At 41.7% G+C, this 18,621-nt stretch overlaps 1 protein-coding gene across 1 annotated transcript in view; it reads right to left on the minus strand.

Annotated features, from left to right (window-relative positions):
• Positions 1-6,679: 6,679 nt before the first annotated feature.
• SHROOM2 (shroom family member 2) overlaps positions 6,680-18,621 on the minus strand; it is a gene marked incomplete at its 5' end in the record, with an annotated part of 81,157 nt that continues 69,215 nt past the window's right edge. The window contains 4 exons of the mRNA XM_035901714.1: positions 6,680-7,169; positions 11,667-11,939; positions 16,664-16,844; positions 17,755-18,306. Coding sequence (XP_035757607.1) covers positions 6,903-7,169; positions 11,667-11,939; positions 16,664-16,844; positions 17,755-18,306 — 1,273 coding nt within the window. The remainder of the gene's footprint in view (positions 7,170-11,666; positions 11,940-16,663; positions 16,845-17,754; positions 18,307-18,621) is intronic.

Consider the following 18,621-nt stretch of genomic DNA (forward strand, 5'->3'; position numbering starts at 1 on the left):
AAAGAGAAGGAGGTGGGGAAGGAGAGGTATCTGGGTTGAACCAAGCTCTTTCGGTAACCTTATCTCAGCTTGCCTTAATTAAGCCCTTAATCAAGGACAACTAGGCCCCTAATTTAGGCCCCCAGCCGTGTACCTAAATGGTCATCCAGATCTAGCAGTCCATACACACTGAAGAGTTAGACTTCAATACTGATATTAATATTGGTGTCTGCAACCAGGCACCCCAGACTAGAAAAAAAAAAAAAACAACCAGGAGAAAGCTGTATCTGTCGCTGTATCCTCAGCAGCCTTGGGCACTCACCTTCACGCTGCTGTCAGCCAGCACGTTAAGCTTGGATTCAGCGCCTGATGTTGTATCCTGTAGCTGGAGGGTAGGCAGGGCAGCAGCATTCTGGTCATCCTTCTGCCTGGACTATTTCTGATTTTTAATTCACTGATTGCCTACTGTGAACTACGTAAGTAATCCTAGGTACAGAAACTCAAGATCCTCCACTCCCTATTGATACCCAAATGCCTGGGCTGAAGATTTAGGCCTGCTTTGCTTCTGGCTTTCTAAATCCCGCTTTCCTGGCAGCACGCGATGGTCCAGCTTAAGCAGGAATTAGATACTGCTCTGCCCGCAACCTTTTGACTGGTAAACCAAGCTCTTACGAGGTGGCGATTGTGAAGGCAAAACCCGGGAGAACAAGCCATGTTGGTCACTCGGTAAATGTGCGGTGTGTTGTACGAGACAGAAGACACCCTCATCTCACAGCCCGGGTGACTTAAGTGTCTTGGCACACCTGGCGGTTTATAGAGAATTTCGGGTGACTAGAGCAAGAGGGTGACTTCTTCCTCAATGAGTGCCAGTCTCCCAAGCCAAGAAAAGGGCTTTATGGAGCACATTTAACAGCACCGTGGTCTCCTCCTAACACAGGAAGACCCGAGAATCTGAAATTCCTAGTTGTTCCTCAGAAGTTTAAATTGTAAAGATGCTTTAAGGGCTTTTTTACACTACAGTAATGAAAGATGCCTGCCCTAGCATATGGAGACAGCACAGCTTTGCTGTATTGGGTATGGAGAAGGAGAAAAGCAGGACATTCACAGCCCTGATGCACTTCGCTGCTTGTTTAGTTCTTCCTTCAGCACACTGATCCTTCCAGGTTTTCTTAGTTTTCACTTCCTTGAGATCTGTATCACCCCGTTACTAATAAAAAGAACTCTACCTGCCCCACCCCTTTCAGGTCCACTTCCATCATCGCAGCTTGATTTCCCTTTTTGTCTTTGGAGGAACGGCGTGAAAGCTGCTGAAGCTGTAACTCTTGGGAGCGGCCATGAACAGTACTCACAAGTCTCACGCTTTTCTATTTAGAGACCGAGATAAATAATCTTATCTTCCATTGCTTACTATTAGTCTGCAATTGCTCGTTGGATTTATATTTCTCTGAGGCTGTTAGGAAAGACACAAGTCTAATTTATCAGTAAGAAATGTTTTATGAAGACAGCTGTGAAGTGAAACAAATGTTGAAACTAAATGCTTGAAACAACCTTCGTCAGGAGGATTTTGTTAATTCCTCTCAGGCTTTTGGACTTTACAGCTCTACCACAACAACGTTTTGGTAAAACTCTTGTAATGATACATCCACCACCTAGTTTACAGAATACGCTCTCCATCAGGAGGCCAGCAAACAATGCTGTCACAAGGAACAGCCAGCGGCAAACGAACAACTCCTGGTAATGCACGTCAGACCACAGCTTTTTCAGAGCCAATATTGGCTCCTCTTAGGAAAGGTGCTCGGAATGAGTAAGGTCTGCTTAACATAGTTGCAGCTTAGATGTGATTAAGAAAAGCCTTTCTTTCGCTAACTCCATGGACACAGATCTGGAATTCTTGAGTATTCTCACCTGTGACTTGGGGCATGCAGGCTTCATTTAGATACCGTTTTGCTGGAGATTGATGTTACTGAAAATAAGTACGATTGTTCTTCTGCATCTTTCAACACCTTGGAAATCTTCAGCTCCCCTGTAACAAGTCTACTTGCTTTAATTAAAGCTTCTCCCATGTCAAGACAGGCAATCACAACTAGCAAATAAAAATATGTCAACAGAAGTGGATATGCGGGGGGAATCTGATTCTTCTTGAGCAGTACTATTGTATTTTGTGTTAACAACTCACGCCTAGTGAGCAGGAGATGCACAGAACTCCTCGTCCTGCTTCATCCCAGAAGAGATGCCAGAAACCATCACTGGAGTAGAATCATAGAATCATTTAGGTTGGAAAAGACCTTTCAGATCATCAAGTCCAACCATTAACCTAACCCTGCCAACCCTCTACTAAACCATGTCCCTAAGCACCTCGTCTGCCCAGCTTTTAAACACCTCCAGGGATGGGGACTCGACCACTTCCCTGGGCAGCCCATTCCAGTGCCTGATAGCCCTTTTGGAGTAGTCCAGATATTCTCTCTATCCCTGTACTGGAAGGCACAGCCTAGTCACAAGGCCATCTCCCCCGGCCAAATTTAGGAGACTGCTTCCAAGACAAAGATATCAAAGCACCTAAAAATGAAGCCATTGTGAGAATTTTTAATGTAGGAGAAAGACAAAGAGCATTTTACCAGCTTTGTTCTCAGGAAAGGCTCAGCTGCTTTGACTGAAATACAGCTCTTAGCCTTAGATAAACAACAACCGTATGAAGCATCTGTCCACACGGCTACAACTGAGGAAAAGGTCCTAAGCGTGGCCCGTCTCGAAAAGATTCTACCTGCTCTGCTTGTAGGTGTGCTGCTGCAGTCTGGGAGAGAAATTACCTTCTGCTATTGGAACTACATTGAATTTACTTCAATTCAGATTTTCTCCTGAGGCGCATTAAAATTACAATTAAGTTAACCTACTTCAAATGGAACAACTTTATTTATGGAAACATTATCAAAAGAGTAGGTAGGGAGAATGAAACCCAGGATTTCAGAGGTGAACTGCTAAACCACACGGGTAACCCGTTGTACAATCTGTGGATCATAAGTTACAGACTGGAACTGCGGTAAGTGAATGTGATGTCCGCTGCTGACAACTGGCAATATATAGTCCAGCACTTTTAAGATGGAATTATTAATTTTGATAACATCTACTCGGTGGGCAGATTGCGCTCAAGTATGTAGAAAAAACAATTTATACTCTACAAAAACCACTCCACAACCGAGAAGCCCTTAATTATAGGACAAACCTATGAACTTCTGCAATAAATGACTGGACACCGTTAAAACAGGAGTTACTGTTCTACTGCGCACCCATCACAACACCTTGCTAGCTACTGGATTGCCAACAGATTACTTCAGCTGTAAAAACTGAGTCAATTAGGCACATCAGAATTAATCAATGGAGCTTGATTAGGAAAGAACACCGTGAAATGGTGACTCATCAGAATCCAAGGGTCTCAAAAACCCCAAAACAGGAAAAAGCGAGCCTAATTTCAGTGTAAAGAAAAGCATTTTTTCCCAACTCAAACAGTACACAGAAACTAGACTGTTATTGCCCTAGAGCTGCCATCCTGGATTAGACCAAGTGCCCAGGAAAGCAGGCACACAGAGGTGGGTCCTTGTACACGTACAAGAGAGAAGAAGGGGGTGAAAAGCATCATTAGCAGTTTAGAAAAATCCCAAGCATTTGTCCTTCCCTAACCTCCTTCTCCCAGGTAGTTTCTACAATAAAGACCTTGCTGGACAATTCATTTCCAGGATGAGTTATCAAGCCATAAAATATTATCTGTGGTCACCTCTGCAACAAGTCTGTGCACACCTGACAGTGTTTCCCAATACGGCAGAAGATTCTGCAGTTAATCCGAGAACCCCCGTTAAATTGAAATGGAACAGTTCCTTTGGAGGTCTGTTAGAGATGGAGAGTTTAGGTATTGAAGTATCATTCTAAACACGGGATGAAGCCAAAACAGTGTAAGTGGCCAAGCAGAAAAATCCTAACTCCTTCCCTGGTATATACTCCGCAAGTCGTGAGAGATGGGTTTATTTTATCGACCTCATTAACACATCTTCCTTTCTGCCCTCTCATACTCACACACTTAAAAATACCGAACAGACATGAACACATTTCTGGTACTTCCTTACACTGGGAACCTGAGAAGAATCAATTAAGTCAACAGATCAAATAATCTGTGGAAAGGCAGCAAGCTACTTCAGACCACCGGATAACTGGCCCGGCCTCTGAAAGCTGTGGGCACTGTTGACGGCCCCCGTGAGATGGCTAACACTGTACAGCAAAGCAGCAGGCTTTGACAGCTGAAACTGCACACAAAAGCTAACTCTACATTGAAATATACAGTTTATTTTCTCAAAGTCAAGCAATACCATTTGTCAGTAGGTAAGTGTTAAGTGTCAGGCAGGAAAACTGTACATTTTCACTCTGGGCTGCAGGATCCAAACAGCTGGAGAAACATAGTGGAATTCTTTCACTATACAAAGAGCTCTAGAATTGAAAACAACATAAGGTGAAGAAACAGCCATCCCCAGGATGCCAAAGGCAGAACATTAGCACCAGATTTTTTTTTTTTTTCAAAAAGCAACAGTATAGCTATTTACAGATTTACATATGACATTGGGAGGCAACCATCTTCAGGTTCCCAGGGTGAGAGATTTTCAACACAGCTTTAAAAAAGGGAAGGAGAGAATGGTGTCTACGCAAGTGTTCTGTGAAAAGGATAATATATATATATAGCATTCACAATATTGCTACCCTTTATCAGAAAGATCTAAATCAAAGTACTGTATACAAACACATTGTAATTATATTATTATTCACATTTCACATACACATTTCAGAGTAACCACAATATGTAAATTTTTTAAAATGCCACAGATAAAACAATGCACACTTTTCTCCAAGCTAAAAGACAAGCATAATTTATTTGGGAATTGTTTAGTTTTGGGTTTGTTATGGTTAAGGGGTAAGTTTAAGGACAAAGGGATCACTTGTCCTAGGAACATAGCAGCAAATAACTGTGAGATGCCAGACTACATTTCTGAACTAGGAGGAAAAAACTAAGGTCAGCTGTAGGTCTTGTAAAATGGCAGCTCCATTTGACCTCAGCTGATAACACATCAACACAATTTCATTAAAGATTTGGTCCAGGTATACAAAGTAGTGCACTATATGGGGGGCAACAGTCCTTTTAATGTTTGCGCCTGTCTGCAAAGGAAAGGGTCCCAGAAGATTTTTGCTCCCCGGTTCCCCAACTCGCGAGGAATGCGCTGATCAGCACCTCCCCGGTTCTCTCCCCGCAGAAGAGAGGATGCGGCTAAGAAGGCCGAAAGACCTTTTGTGAATGCTACCACTGCAGGAATGGTGGGAAGAATTATTTTCTCTCTCTTGTCAACACCTAACTACTTGTTATTTTCAACCTGCTTAGCTACAGACTGGCATTCACATCCGCCTCAAAAATGGCTTCTTGTTGGGCAACCTGTTTTGTCTACGGAGAGATAAATGTTTTGCATACTACAATGAAAATGGCATATACACAAAGTCATCCAAGACTTTCCTTTGCCTGCAAAACTTTTATCCTAACATACTACTTGACATTTAGAAACTACAGAATTTCTCTGTAGGTATCTGAGCAAGTCAGCGTAACCTACTGCTGTGCTAAAACATGAGTTAGCACCTCTTACAGCTACTGGAAATCATCTGTCACAAGTCAATGGCAGTATTACTAGAACACAACCGGTAACCTGACACTGTGAACTAGCATCCTCTCATTTATCATTGTGCAATGGAAAAAACAAACAAACAAAACCCACTTATGTTCACAGTTACAAAGCAGAGTTGCTCTGAGTAATGCACAGTATTTACATGGCAGAAGTGTTTATATTGCATTTGGTAGTCTGAGAAAGAGGAAAGAACGAACACCATTATGTAGGTCAACTTCAGTATAACGTAACCGTCTATATAAAACTGTCATGATGTTGAGCAGTCAGAAGAAAAACAGAAGCAGTGTCCTCAGCCTACATTTATTTTCATAACATGTGGCGGTTTTGGGGGAGGAAGAATAAAATCATGCATAAAAAGCACAAGAAAGAGCAAATGAGCCTTCTAAATAATTTAGATAGATGAGAAATGTTTTGAACAAGATTAGCACAGTACTTCCAGCCTGTTTCTTAAATCAAGTACAACCTGGTAAAGAAGATTACTTGCATTGCAGTAAGAGGGTGTACAAATATGTCTTGCAAAACAATTTAAAAAAAAATCTTCAGCAAGGTAGCCATTAGGTGATTTGCAAGCTGGTTCAAGAAGTGTTTAAGTGAGACTGATTTTAAAGTTATTTTCTGCAAGGGGAAAGTGCCATCCTATATACAATATTACAAAAAAAAAGTGTCTGATGCCACGGGATCAGAGTGACACTACATTTCAGCAATCTGAATATATTAGCTATAAGATGCACGCTTCCCCTATTTAATGTGTCTTTAAAAAAAAAATAAAAAGCCACTAAATTTAGAGCTTCTAAATTTGTGTGCATTCATAAATTGCTGTTGGGTCTCCCAGCAGTCTGTACAGCACCTGAACATAAAGAAAGAATACAACCTATTCTAAAAAAACCATCATTTGCATGCACAACTGCCACAGACTTTCAACTTGCTGAGCAGAAAGGTTAAGAGTCTATCCTTTCCTGTGGAGCTTTCTGTAAGTTAAGCAATGAGAAACAGCTGTAGAGTCCAGCAATAAAAATGTGTTCTAAAAAAATTAAATACATCATCCCAAAAAAATGAAAGAGAGCGTTATTGCTGTTGTGAGAGCTATTTTTCTCTCATGCACTTGTTTCTCTACTGGACACTCAGCCGTGCCAAGATACTCATTTGTATACTTGGAAACTCCCCCATCCCTTCCTTCTTTCCCATTTTTCACATCCTTGGTCAAACGCAGTCCTCTCACTTGAGCCGTTCAGGTTGGAGGCTGTCGGTCAGACACTTCAGTTGCTCTTCCCCCAGCTTGATCTTGTCCTCAAGCTCTCGCTGCTCAATGATGAGGGCCGACTTCATTTTTACAAAGTGCTCATAGTCTGCTAAGTTCTCTTCACTCAAGTAGTTCGCCAAAATGTCAAAGACAATGCGCTCTCGACGATCCAGGTTTTCCTTCAGTTCTTTTGCATCTTCGTGTTGCTGCGTCAGCAGCTTCTGCTTCTCTACCAACGTCCGCTTAGGAGAAAAGAAAAACAGTTAAAAATTCACTGGGTTCACCAGGTCAAGACAACAGCTTCAGTGTTTAAGGCTCAAGCCTGTTTTATCTGCAAAGACAAAGATATTCCTGAATACTTAGAGTGGTGGAATAAGATCGTTCCTTAAAGTTTATTCTAATAAAACGCATTAACAAACAGGAAAAAAATTTAGTGAATCAATGAAAGATGCACCATTAATTTCTATCGACCTCAACAGCAAGAACTTCAAAGACTACTTTATTATTTAATAGTTCAAGATGGCTATATAAAATACAGTTGCCTTTGAGAAGCATCCAAATTCTCCAAATCAAGACTTCACTCAGCAACGTCTTACATCTTCAATACACAGCACTGAACTTCCACACTGAACCACAGGGGGTGGTTAGAGAACCCAGAAACAGACTAATTACTGGAGCAGTTTGTTCTTACACAACTCATGACACTGCGGTATTTTGCAGTTCTGCTGCAATCCGCATGGCTTCTCCATGAGACGTGAAATCATGTGGTCTTAAACATGAGCAAGAGAGAGCGTGGGGGCAAGACAACAGGAGGGAAGAAAAAGTAAAAAAAACCCCATTATCTTCCCCAAAGGGCTGTAAACTTGCTGCTTCGTGCCCTCACCAGAGACAAAATAGGAAAAAGGGAGGTTGAACGGAGAGACATACAAAGGAGGACAGGAGCTATATCCCATTCACACACATGCATGAGCAAGAAGGGAGAAGTTCATCTCACCCAACTTCACCTGTCTGTCTACATGGTAGACAGCCACACCTGAACCACTCAGCTACACTCCTTTAGTAGTACATGGAAAGAAAAAAGAACATTATTAATCTGACCTATTTCAGATGTCTGACTAGAAGTGATTGCCTTTTTCCAGAGACAGCGTATGGCTGGCCTACTCCGATATCAAGAATTCCTGTACAGTCTTCTGAACTTAATTAAAAAGTGCCCCTAAGAGGCACCACTCCATAACTTCTAGCCTCGCTTCAGAGATGAATTTTCTTTGAGAACCTATGCCTTCAAATAAACCACAGTCTGTTCAAATAAATGTGTCCATTTCTTTCATTTGGACTTTATCTTAAATCGCACATGCTATAAGAAGTCTAAAGGATTTATAGGAAAGTGTTTTTGTAGACTTTTCAAGATGGAAGTATGAGACAAAGGGGGGGTACAGACCAGCAAGCTTTAACAGACCTATCTGTCAGAGGTGCACATGTATCCTGTGCTGCCTCTTTTTCTATAGACAGCACAAAGCTCAGAGGGTAAAACACTTTCAGACTTGTGCTCTCAATGTACTTAAAATACACAGCCTAGATTAACTCAGGATTCAAGACAGCTATGGAAGACGACTCACAGAAATCACACATTATTAAGGAAACCCACAGTTTAATCTTCCTTTGAGCTTATGCCAGGGAAAAAAAATCCCACTGCAAGCTGCAAGCAGAACTATCTGCTGCAAGAGATGGAAGTACTGTTCTCCTAAATTCACCAGGGGAATTAGCAGCCAAGCCCAAACTCAGGAGCGTGGCTAGACCGCTCCCCAGGGCAGCCTCGCAGCTCGTGCTTCGACTGAGCAGCAGTGGAAGAATTAGACAGAATTTAATGAACTCAGGAGGGCATAGATCAACCAGGTGGCAGCCTGGTTGTAGTTACCCATGTAACCTGGGGATGAAATAGCTCTGTTTTTCAAGCCATTCGCTATCATTGTTGACAGACACAATGACAATGAAATGTTTAGTCCTTCGTAACAGTTCCTGAGATTTATGTTGCATGGTTTCTTCTTGCCAAGCCTATGGCATGACTTTAAAATGAACATGAGTAACCTGACAGTTTAAGGAAAGTAAATGTTACTTCTATTAGGAACTTTGCATGATGCCTTAGCACCTCTGTCCTTGTGGAGGTTTAGGGAAGACCTAAGTGGCATACAGAAAGGTTGAAGGCAAATGAGAAACCTCTTGAATTTGCTTTTACCTCTGTCAAAGATGACTGACACCAGAAAGCCTGTTTTGAAGGGTAAAGTGAAACACACTGTAGCAGGCTCAAGACAGCATTCTTGAGGAGGTTCTTTGAACAATGGGTAAATGGCTCACCAGGGCTAAAGGTGTAAATGATGTCAGATGGTTTCATTTGACCAATTTCAACCAACCAAAGCCAAGCAGAGTGCAGAAGGGGTTTTTGCAGTTAGCCCCAGCCAAACACAGGTCATCTGAAATTCCACTGATGGAACAATCACTGGCTCTTTGTATCAAGAGCCTTTCTCAAGAATTGTTCACTGTTCTGAACCACAACCAAATGAAGAGAGACTCCCCCCATGGGTTTGACTTCCCAGCAACCAGTTCCTAAACTACTATCCCTGAGACTTGTCCCTAGTCTTGTGGGTCTAGGCACCTGATCACATCTGTGCACTGCTGGTTCAGTGCTTTAGGGTTCTCAACACACTCTGGCTTTGACTGATAAGGAAAGGGCTCACTGTGTGGAAGGAAGGGGGCTGGTAGCTATTTCAGATGAAGCCCAGTTCAGAAACTAAAGTTGAAATACCTGATACTGTTCCTTGTGGCAAGAGAGACCTATGACAGAGCATCCAATAGCCAGAATATTAATTCAGCAGTGATTATTTGCCTGCTGACCAACTCTTTATTTAGAAAGTCTGCTGAGCTGGTGGTGGTTCCCAGAAAAGTGGAAAACTATCAGAGCAACGTTTATTAGACATCAGCTTAAAAAAAAAAAAAGAACAAAACCAAAACATTGATCACTAGGGATATGATCCCCAGGGATGGAAGTAAATCTCCCCTGTTGTTTATGTGGTACATTAGTAGAACACCAAGTATCATCATGTGTCCTACGAAATACCAAAGGACAACCAAAAAAGCCATACACTGGTCTAAAATGAAAGCAATGCACATGTAACCCTACGTGCATTGTATTTATAGTCAAAGTACCTGGGGACTTGACCCATCTGAGACGCATCTCTGACCAACACTTTTAGATATATTTCTGATGTTACTATGGCAAGACTTCGGTGTCTGTGCATGAGATGATGAATGGGCATTAAAATATGTTAGGGATGTCAGTCTATATTTGACAGCAGAGCACACAGACATTTCTGACTGCCCTTACTACACCACCTACTCACCTTCCTTTTCCACACCTAGACAATAAGCTATTTTTATTACAGCTCTCAAACTGTGTTTGCTACATGCTCGTATCATCTGGTAGCTCTTTCCCCAGCTCACACTCCCACCTTTGAGCCCAACTGCAACCACGTTTAGAAAAAAGAAGTCTACAGAAGGATTAAATTTCTTTAAGTTTCAGAAGCTTTGATCTGCCCTCTAATAAGCTCTTAAATGCCTTCCCTTCGCCTCAGTCAGAGAGGGGTCTGTACAGCCATTAAACAAGTATGTTTGGCAGCAGCTAGGGCAAAACAGCAAACACACAGCTTCGGACCAGTCTCAGCACTTACTGGTTCTTACTGGTGAAACAACAGAGCACACTGAAGAAGCACAACATGAATCCACAGCCCATAGAAAAAAAATCTGTTACAATGCTTAGGTGGACTGCTGGCATTTCAATCCACAGCTACAAGCCAGAAATCTCACTTCACATTCATTTAACTGTAGAAGCGAAACTCACTTGACATATACCCGCCCCGCCCCCTCTCATTTGTTTTATTTATTTTAGCCTTTAAGTTTCACACATACCTACATCTCTCCCTTCGTGTGTATCTGTATCACTAGATACCTGCTTCCCAGCTAAGGCCTATTGGGATTTGGAGCTAAACAAAGCACTGCCAGCAGAGGTGGAGTCCCGCAGGTAAAAGCACCTCAAATGCTCCTGAAATGTTCACATCTGCTAGGATTCCTCCACATCACTACCAGCACTACCAGGCTATTCTGGTTGGGTAAAATATGTTTTCTACTGAAAAATTCTTTTTGAGATGTTTCCCTCCTGCCCCCTGTTTTTTTTTTTTTTTTTTTTTTTTTTTTTTTAAGACTCGTCCTTCTTTACATTTCTTGCTCTTGTTCCTTGCTAGGCATTGTGGAGGAAGCTGTACTAGATGAGAAACATTTTCTTTCTAATAACCCTGTAGATTTTTTCGAAGATCCTTCTTGAGTATAAAGAAGCCTGTAAGCCTTCTGCATTACAGCACAAAGCGACGCTCCTTTTCCCATCTTGAATTGTTATAATATTTTTGGCTTCTTTTTACACTCTTATAGTTTCCCTCTTTCTTTAAACTTTTGCTAAGTCTATTTTCCAGTATGTTGCACCCCGAAACATCACTTTTTCTCACCAAGCCACTCGCAGGTTTAGTATTTCAAGCAAAAGCAAGGCAAAGAGAAATCTAAAGAAAATGACCTTATGAGATTTATCCATTCACTATTCCGCATCTTGAGCTCTGCAATTTAGACAAACAAAACCAAGCAAAAACCCCCCCACCAGGTTCATGAAATGCAGTGATGTTATTATTGGCCTTTCTCACCCGTTCTTCCGGAGAGGTATTTTCATCCAGGTTATTAAGGGCATTTTCCACCCGGGCCAGACGACCTGATAGTGACAGCAGGAGGTTGACCACTTTGTCCAGGTCGCCAATAAACATCTTGAATTTGTCGAACTCATTTGGTTTGCAGACTTCTTTCACAATGGCCTCTACCTCCTCCCCCAGTATATTGTTTGCTTGGATGTCTTCCAGAAGTGTCTCCCGTGCTTCCCTCAGCACCTGCAGCTTCCTACTAATGCTGTCAATAAGTTCTTGCTGTGGAAAAAAAGGGGATGAGAATTTATTAGCGCTACTGCATTCTTCCTCATTTCTGAAAGTCATGCCAGAAATCTAGCATTTTAATACACTGAAACTCCTATGTGGCTTTGACAATGAGTGCGTTACAAATAAATATATGTCTAAGTATATGTCTAGGGTCTATACCTCTGAATTCAATGTTCAGGATGTAGGTCTATGGTGCTCAGCTTGAGACCTCTGTTAAAGCAATTTACCCTTGTGGCAAAAGATGAAGGACTCCCCTCGCCCAAGACTTCCTTCTTCTTCTTTGAACAGCTTCAAAGCCTGCTATGGAGCAGCATGAAGTACAGCACATCCTTCTCTCTCTAAATACCACGTCCGCAATACCTTTCTGAAGAGCTACACTTAGGAAGATAAACAGTACCAGGAAAACAATCCTGTGTTTTCCACATGACGCAGTTAAAACTAGGGCACTGTCTAGCTTTTTCTTCCTTTCTGCATGATATTAGCATCCCTCCAATAGCAGTCCTTCCGCTCTCAGAAAATCTTAGCGTTAACGCTGCCTTTCAACATTTCTGAAAAATCCCTGTAGCACAGAACAGGGAACAAAATCTACTTCTGTATCGTACAAAGCAGCCCTGTGCGAAGCCGTACAAAGTGGCTCTGCCAAAGGACCAAACAAGCATCTTTGGCTGTCACTGTCCTAAGCCAGGCAAACACACCACCCTCATCTGCAGTTTGTTGGGGTTTCTCTAGTGTGAGCCCCCATTGCCTGGGGTACATGTGCCCTGGCTTAGAAAAAGCGCATCAGGTGCATCACCAGCGGAGCCAGACTGAGAACCCAGATCTCCTCCCTCACTGACCCATGCTCCATCCTTGCTGCCCAGCCACCTCCCTGTGTTTGGGCAAGAGGGCTCGTTTCTTACAAGCCCATTAGCTTCCACTTGGGCACAAGGGATGGAAGTCAGTTCAGCTAGTTGTCTACCCTAAGACGAGATGAATCATCCTAAAAATGCCTCATTAATTTAAATGTAGATGCCTATTTAGTATTCAGCTAATTTCAGGTAAGAAAAATTTCCAAAGCATTCTCTAAACATGCACCTCTTAGTGCAATTTCCAAATGAAAATTACATCCTTTAAAATAGTCATTATTTCACCATACCCCTTCAATTTTTTTGGAAAAAAATTACTCGTGACATTCTTTAGGAACTCTGCTTTCCAAATGCAAGTCTGATTACAAGCCTTCATGATTACCGAGAACTATACTCATAGCAGGTACTGCTCTCAGATGCTACAGAGCAGTCGTTGCCAATTTATTTTGGGAATTAAAAAAGCCACCACCAAAAAAAAAAAAAAAAAAAAAAAAAAAAAGTCTGCCATCTTTAACAGAAAGCAACTACATCCTGGAAATTTAACAGCCTTTTTGAAGGTAGAAATTTAACACATGGATTATCTGAGCTGGTTTTCTCCTTTTTCATTTAATATGCTCAGGCCAGGTTAATCTGGATTTGGGTTATCTGTTAGTCTGGGTGCCCAAAAGATTAAGGTAGTAAGCAGTTCTACAGATGCCTGCTTTACTGACTGATTAATCTGCAGGATTTGATTTTTTTCCCCCCCCTTCACTCCATGCAAATGCAGTTTGATTTGGATTATGTAGGTCACAGTGCTACGCTCTCATTTCCCTCAGATGACATGCACATGCACAACGCTGCTGTTTTACCACCCGAAACACAACAGGATACTGTTACGCTCTATGTTACTATCTCACGTTTTTCACTTCTGCAGTTGTGCTGCGACTTTCACAAATGAAAAAAAGCCATACGAGTGCTCAACGTTTACCCATCTGGTCTGACGATCCAGATCAGCTCTCTCATAAAGTCCCTTTCTTTAAAAAACAACAAAAAAAGCCACTTTCCAGGTAGCAGCCTATTTAGATGTTCCCAAGCAGCTGAAGCTATCCTCTAAAGGACCGCTTTTGCAGGTGAGGAGGCCGTAAGTACTTGACCTTCTTTAAGAATGTCGTATCTATTAAGAATTGGATTCTGATCACCGATCGCTTCCTACCCAGGGGAAGCAGCCTTTGGATGCAGCAACTGTGAGCTCACTGCGTGCTTTTGCTAACCAGCAGAAAACCTGTATTACCTTCAGGATCTACGGAGCCAGAAGAGCTCCAATCTACATCTCAAAACTGGCAGATGAATAATTTATAGCTGTGAATTCTGTACCAGTAGACAAGAAAACAATAAAACCTCATCCTTTTCCAGTAATTCTTGCTGATCTGACTAGCAACACAGAAAGCAGCTCAGCAGAGTGCTGCTCAGGTGGTCCAGTGCTGGCATGCTTTACGTAAATTACTCTGCTCTCAGCTCACCACCCCATTTCACATGAAGTTCAAGCCTAGAAGCAGAAGAAACTTTGTATTCTTCAATTATTTTTACACTCTTCAGGGGCTGCTGAAACTTTCCTAAAGGCAAAGGAGATACTTCCTCCTCAGCATGCATGGATTTTCCTTACTACAAAAACCAGTCCTGTAGCGCCTTCAACATCTGTTTAATATTTTATAATTGTGGTAAACCTATGTTAAATTCAGTACATGAGACACGCATTCTGTTCCTGCTAGATGGAAATACAGGGCTTGTCCCAAATTAAAAAAAAAAAAAAACAAACCAAAAACCAAAAAACAAAAAACCAAACCAACAAACAAAAACCCAACGACTCTATATGAAATTCCTATACTTATTTCAAAAGGAAAAAAAAAAAAAAGCACCACACATTTCTGGTTTGCAGAGCAGAGAATGACAAATATTACAACCATTCCACAGTGGACTGCAATTAAGATATCTCATAACAGAACTGACCAATTTCTAGGAATCAAGGAACAGGTTCTGGGCGTATGCTTCCTCTAAAATAACTGAAGTCATAAACCGTGCTATTAAAGCGTTCAGGTCCTTAACGATCCCTTGTTAAACTGTTGCCAAATATGTGAAGCTGGGCCAAGTTATATATTCTGGCTGTTTTATAAAGATGCCTTGACCCACTTACCACGAGTTTTATACATTTTCTGACAAGATCCAAGATGAAAGCCCACTGAACTGAGTACTCACATCCTAATGCGTGTGGAGGAGCAGGGAGAGAAGTAAGCAGCAACGTGTGCGTGGCTACGACAATATGCGTACTCGGAGAAGACGACGGGGGAGCTCTGCTAAAAGCTCTTCATGAAATACCTCCTATCTCATACGATTAGTGGTGTGCACTGGAGCTGGGGGGTGGAGGGAGGGGTATGTAACGGGTGAACATGATTTTCCTATTAACAGGCAGACACCGACACAAATAAATGGCACTTCTGCTTATAGAAGTTTTAGTATTAAGTTTGTTGGGCAGACAAGAAAGGTTTAATTTTAACACCCTCCCATACATTCACTCCACAACTAATGAGAAGGAAACTAATTCTAGCAAAAACAATGAACGTGACCGTCACGTGTGGCACCAGATAAAACCAAATTATTCCAAATGCAGTGAAATCCTTAATTTGTTTAAGTAGTACAGCTGTTGGATTCAGCGGCTCTTTGGTGAGGGTAAGGGCAGCTCCCCCGCTGCAGCCACAGCATGCCCCCGGCAGTGCACGCCGAATTGAACTGTGCGATGTAGCGGGGGCAGAGGGAGGGAGGGAAGGCTGAGGGAGGGGAAAAAAAAAAAAACCCAGAGTGGTAACAGAAAACGCTACAGCCCCCTCAAAAGGAGTGGCATCCGCTCCTGCACTGAACCAGAGGTGGGAATCTCCTAAGGAATCTTTTCATTCTTAGCAACTAAATATATTCCTAATATTTAATTAAAGACATTTCTTTGGGACTGGATTACCAAATGCACCCTGGCATTTGATTATTAAGCAGAGAACCGACTTTAACAGAAAAGATTTTGCACACTGTTGCATTACTGGCTTAGGTAAACAGAGTTAAACTACATCACTTTAATTGATCAGATAGACCATTTCCTCCAGCTTACCTGTACTTGGAACTATGATTAAAATATTTTGTGCCAAATCGCTAATGAGATGAGTGCGACAATTTTAACATAGGATAACACTTTCTCAAACCACAGAAATGCCATTATATCATCATTTTAATACCTAGAGGAGTATGTATACCTTAGATCAGAAACAGAACGCCAAAGGATGAGGATGAACACGAGTGGAGAAGACTCCTTCCCTTGCGGCGAATAAGTTCCACTGAATCCACCAAGCTGATCAGCTATCTCCCACCACTACTGCTATTAATTTGGGAGGTGGGAAACATAGAGGGCAAAGTGGTTTGTTGCTCATGAAAAAAAACAGAAGGGGAAAAAAGGTGGGGGGGATATGTGTGTGTGTGTGTTTTTTCCCCTCTCTCTCGACAAACCCAAATCCTGGACCTAAATTTCAAAAATACGGAGCAACTAACCCCACCACCAGCTACAGCGGGATACATAGGCACTACTGTTTCTTTGTATACAGTGAGAAAATACACTAAAATCTCAAGTGGAAAACAATGTTGGAAAATAACCTCCCCAAAACTTCTTCCCTTGGGACCTTCCAAAACGAGTATCAAGCTGCAAAAAGCACCTAACATGAAGTTCCTAAATTCACAGTTGGAAAATCTGTACATCTAGAAGGCCTTTTATTTAGGACTGTTTACCTAGGAAACTCACAGTTAATGAAATGCACACAACTGAGAGCCTTCCATTACACTTTTAGAAATGCCTTTTACCTTCTTTTCTGACAAGTCATGATCCAGCTCATCTTCAGAATCATCCTCGCTCTGCTGCTGTTGCTGCTGCTCCTGCATGTCCTTCATTTTAATCAGCAGCTCTGCCTTCGGTGCAGATGTGCTGTAGTAAGTAGAACTGGTTGTCAGGGAGATGGCAGACGGCGTGCTCTGCTCCTCTTTCCTGGTAAAAAGTCAAAACTTTCATTAGCTGCCTTGACACCCTAATCACTGAAAAGAAAAAGACAATCTTTTAGAGCCATCATTTCACCAAGCAAACAGGGGATTCAACAGAAGGCCATTACCTATGGAAATAGGATAAATAAATACAGGTTGTAAAGAAAATTTGTGTGAACTCAGCATATGCCCACCAAAAGCTAAAATTGAAGTAGTGCACAAGATCTTTCACCATTCAATGAAATGGACTAAGATATCTCAGTTGGAAACAAAATGTTGTGTTTTACTAAGTAGTGCAAAGGCCTTGGTGTCAGAGAGAGCATCCTTTCAGACTGCCAAATGTGGGATACTACAATGTAAGTATTTATCTTTTTGATTATGGAATTACACACATGAACTTTTCTTGAGAAGGCTACAACTTAATTTGATAACTCGCATCAAGAAAACAAAAGACCCACAGAATATCAACATGGATGGAATTTAAATATTTTCTTACTTTGTTCTCATCCACTTCCAGGAAATGCCTCATGCCCACTTCAAGCTGTCTTTTAAAATTTTCATCACATAAAAAAGGCTAAAATATTGTTCCTTCTCTATCCAGTTACTAGACCAAATGATCTTGGTAAAATATCTGATCACTATGAAATGGGAGAAGTTAATTATTCCTTAAGTTCTCAGACAAACAGTTTTTAACCAGGTCTTGGAAAACTTTTCAGATTGTGAAACACTCTTCTTTTTCTATCATTAATGGTCTCATTAGCAGTATTATGCTTGACTGCTATTCTAATGGAAAAGTCTTAGAAAAGCCCCAAACCTCAACAGCAGGAAGATCCTCACCTTCAGTCCCCTAGGAAAACTGACACACTTTTGGACAGCAGCTTACAAGGAACCACTGGCCTAGAGAAAGTAATACTCACTTCTCCTCTGAAATTTTTGGCGAAGGAACTTTTGGCAGGAGCTTCCTCCGCTGCTGAGCTTCTTCTAGGAGGTGTTCATCTTTAGGGAATATTCCAACCATCAGATCCATTGTTGTTTTTATTTTCACATTAGGATCTAATATGTCTGCTAGAGATTTGTCTCTTCCCACAATCTCTCTGGCTAGTTCCTCCGACTTCCAGTCTTCAAAGGTCTTCTCTTTGGCCTTTACATAGCTGACTGCTGGCATGGCAGCACTGCTGTCCTTCAAGTTGCTCCCAGGTTCTTCAGCTGGCTGAGGGTCAGCTGGCTTGGTTCTGGCTTCTGGCTCTGGCTCTACACCTTGCCTGGTATAAGCACAGAATCGTGAATAGGATTGCTCAGAAGTGCTGAGTGTTTTAATTTGGTCCTTTTCCAAACCACTGGGTAAAGCAGGAGGCTCCATAGTACTGACAAGGCTTTGCCGACTCTCCTTCTCTGCATTGCTCTCAGAATGAACAATCTTGATGGGAACCATTTTCACTGTAGTATTGTTGTCTATAACCCTTTCGATTCTAAAAAATAAGGAAAATTCATCTTTAGAAGTGGAAGATCCTTACATCTCAATTCTTACCTGCAAATCAGAGGGGAAGCCCAAATATGAAAAAAGGTAGATAAGAGATCTAGGTAATAGAATATTCCTTGCATTGTATTTCAAACCCTAAATCTACATTTTCTTTTCTTCCCACATATGTTAAATAGTATCAGTTCATTTGTAAGCAATCCTAACATCAGCCTTGCACAATACTCACAGTACAGGATTTCTGTTTGTTTCCATGAACGTGAAGGGCCAATCTCAGCAGCCAGGCCCCAGATTTAAGACAGTGCTG

Source organism: Egretta garzetta, unplaced genomic scaffold, assembly GCF_000687185.1.
Source record: "Egretta garzetta isolate BGI_Z169 unplaced genomic scaffold, ASM68718v1 scaffold49, whole genome shotgun sequence".
Taxonomy (NCBI): Eukaryota; Metazoa; Chordata; class Aves; order Pelecaniformes; family Ardeidae; genus Egretta; species Egretta garzetta.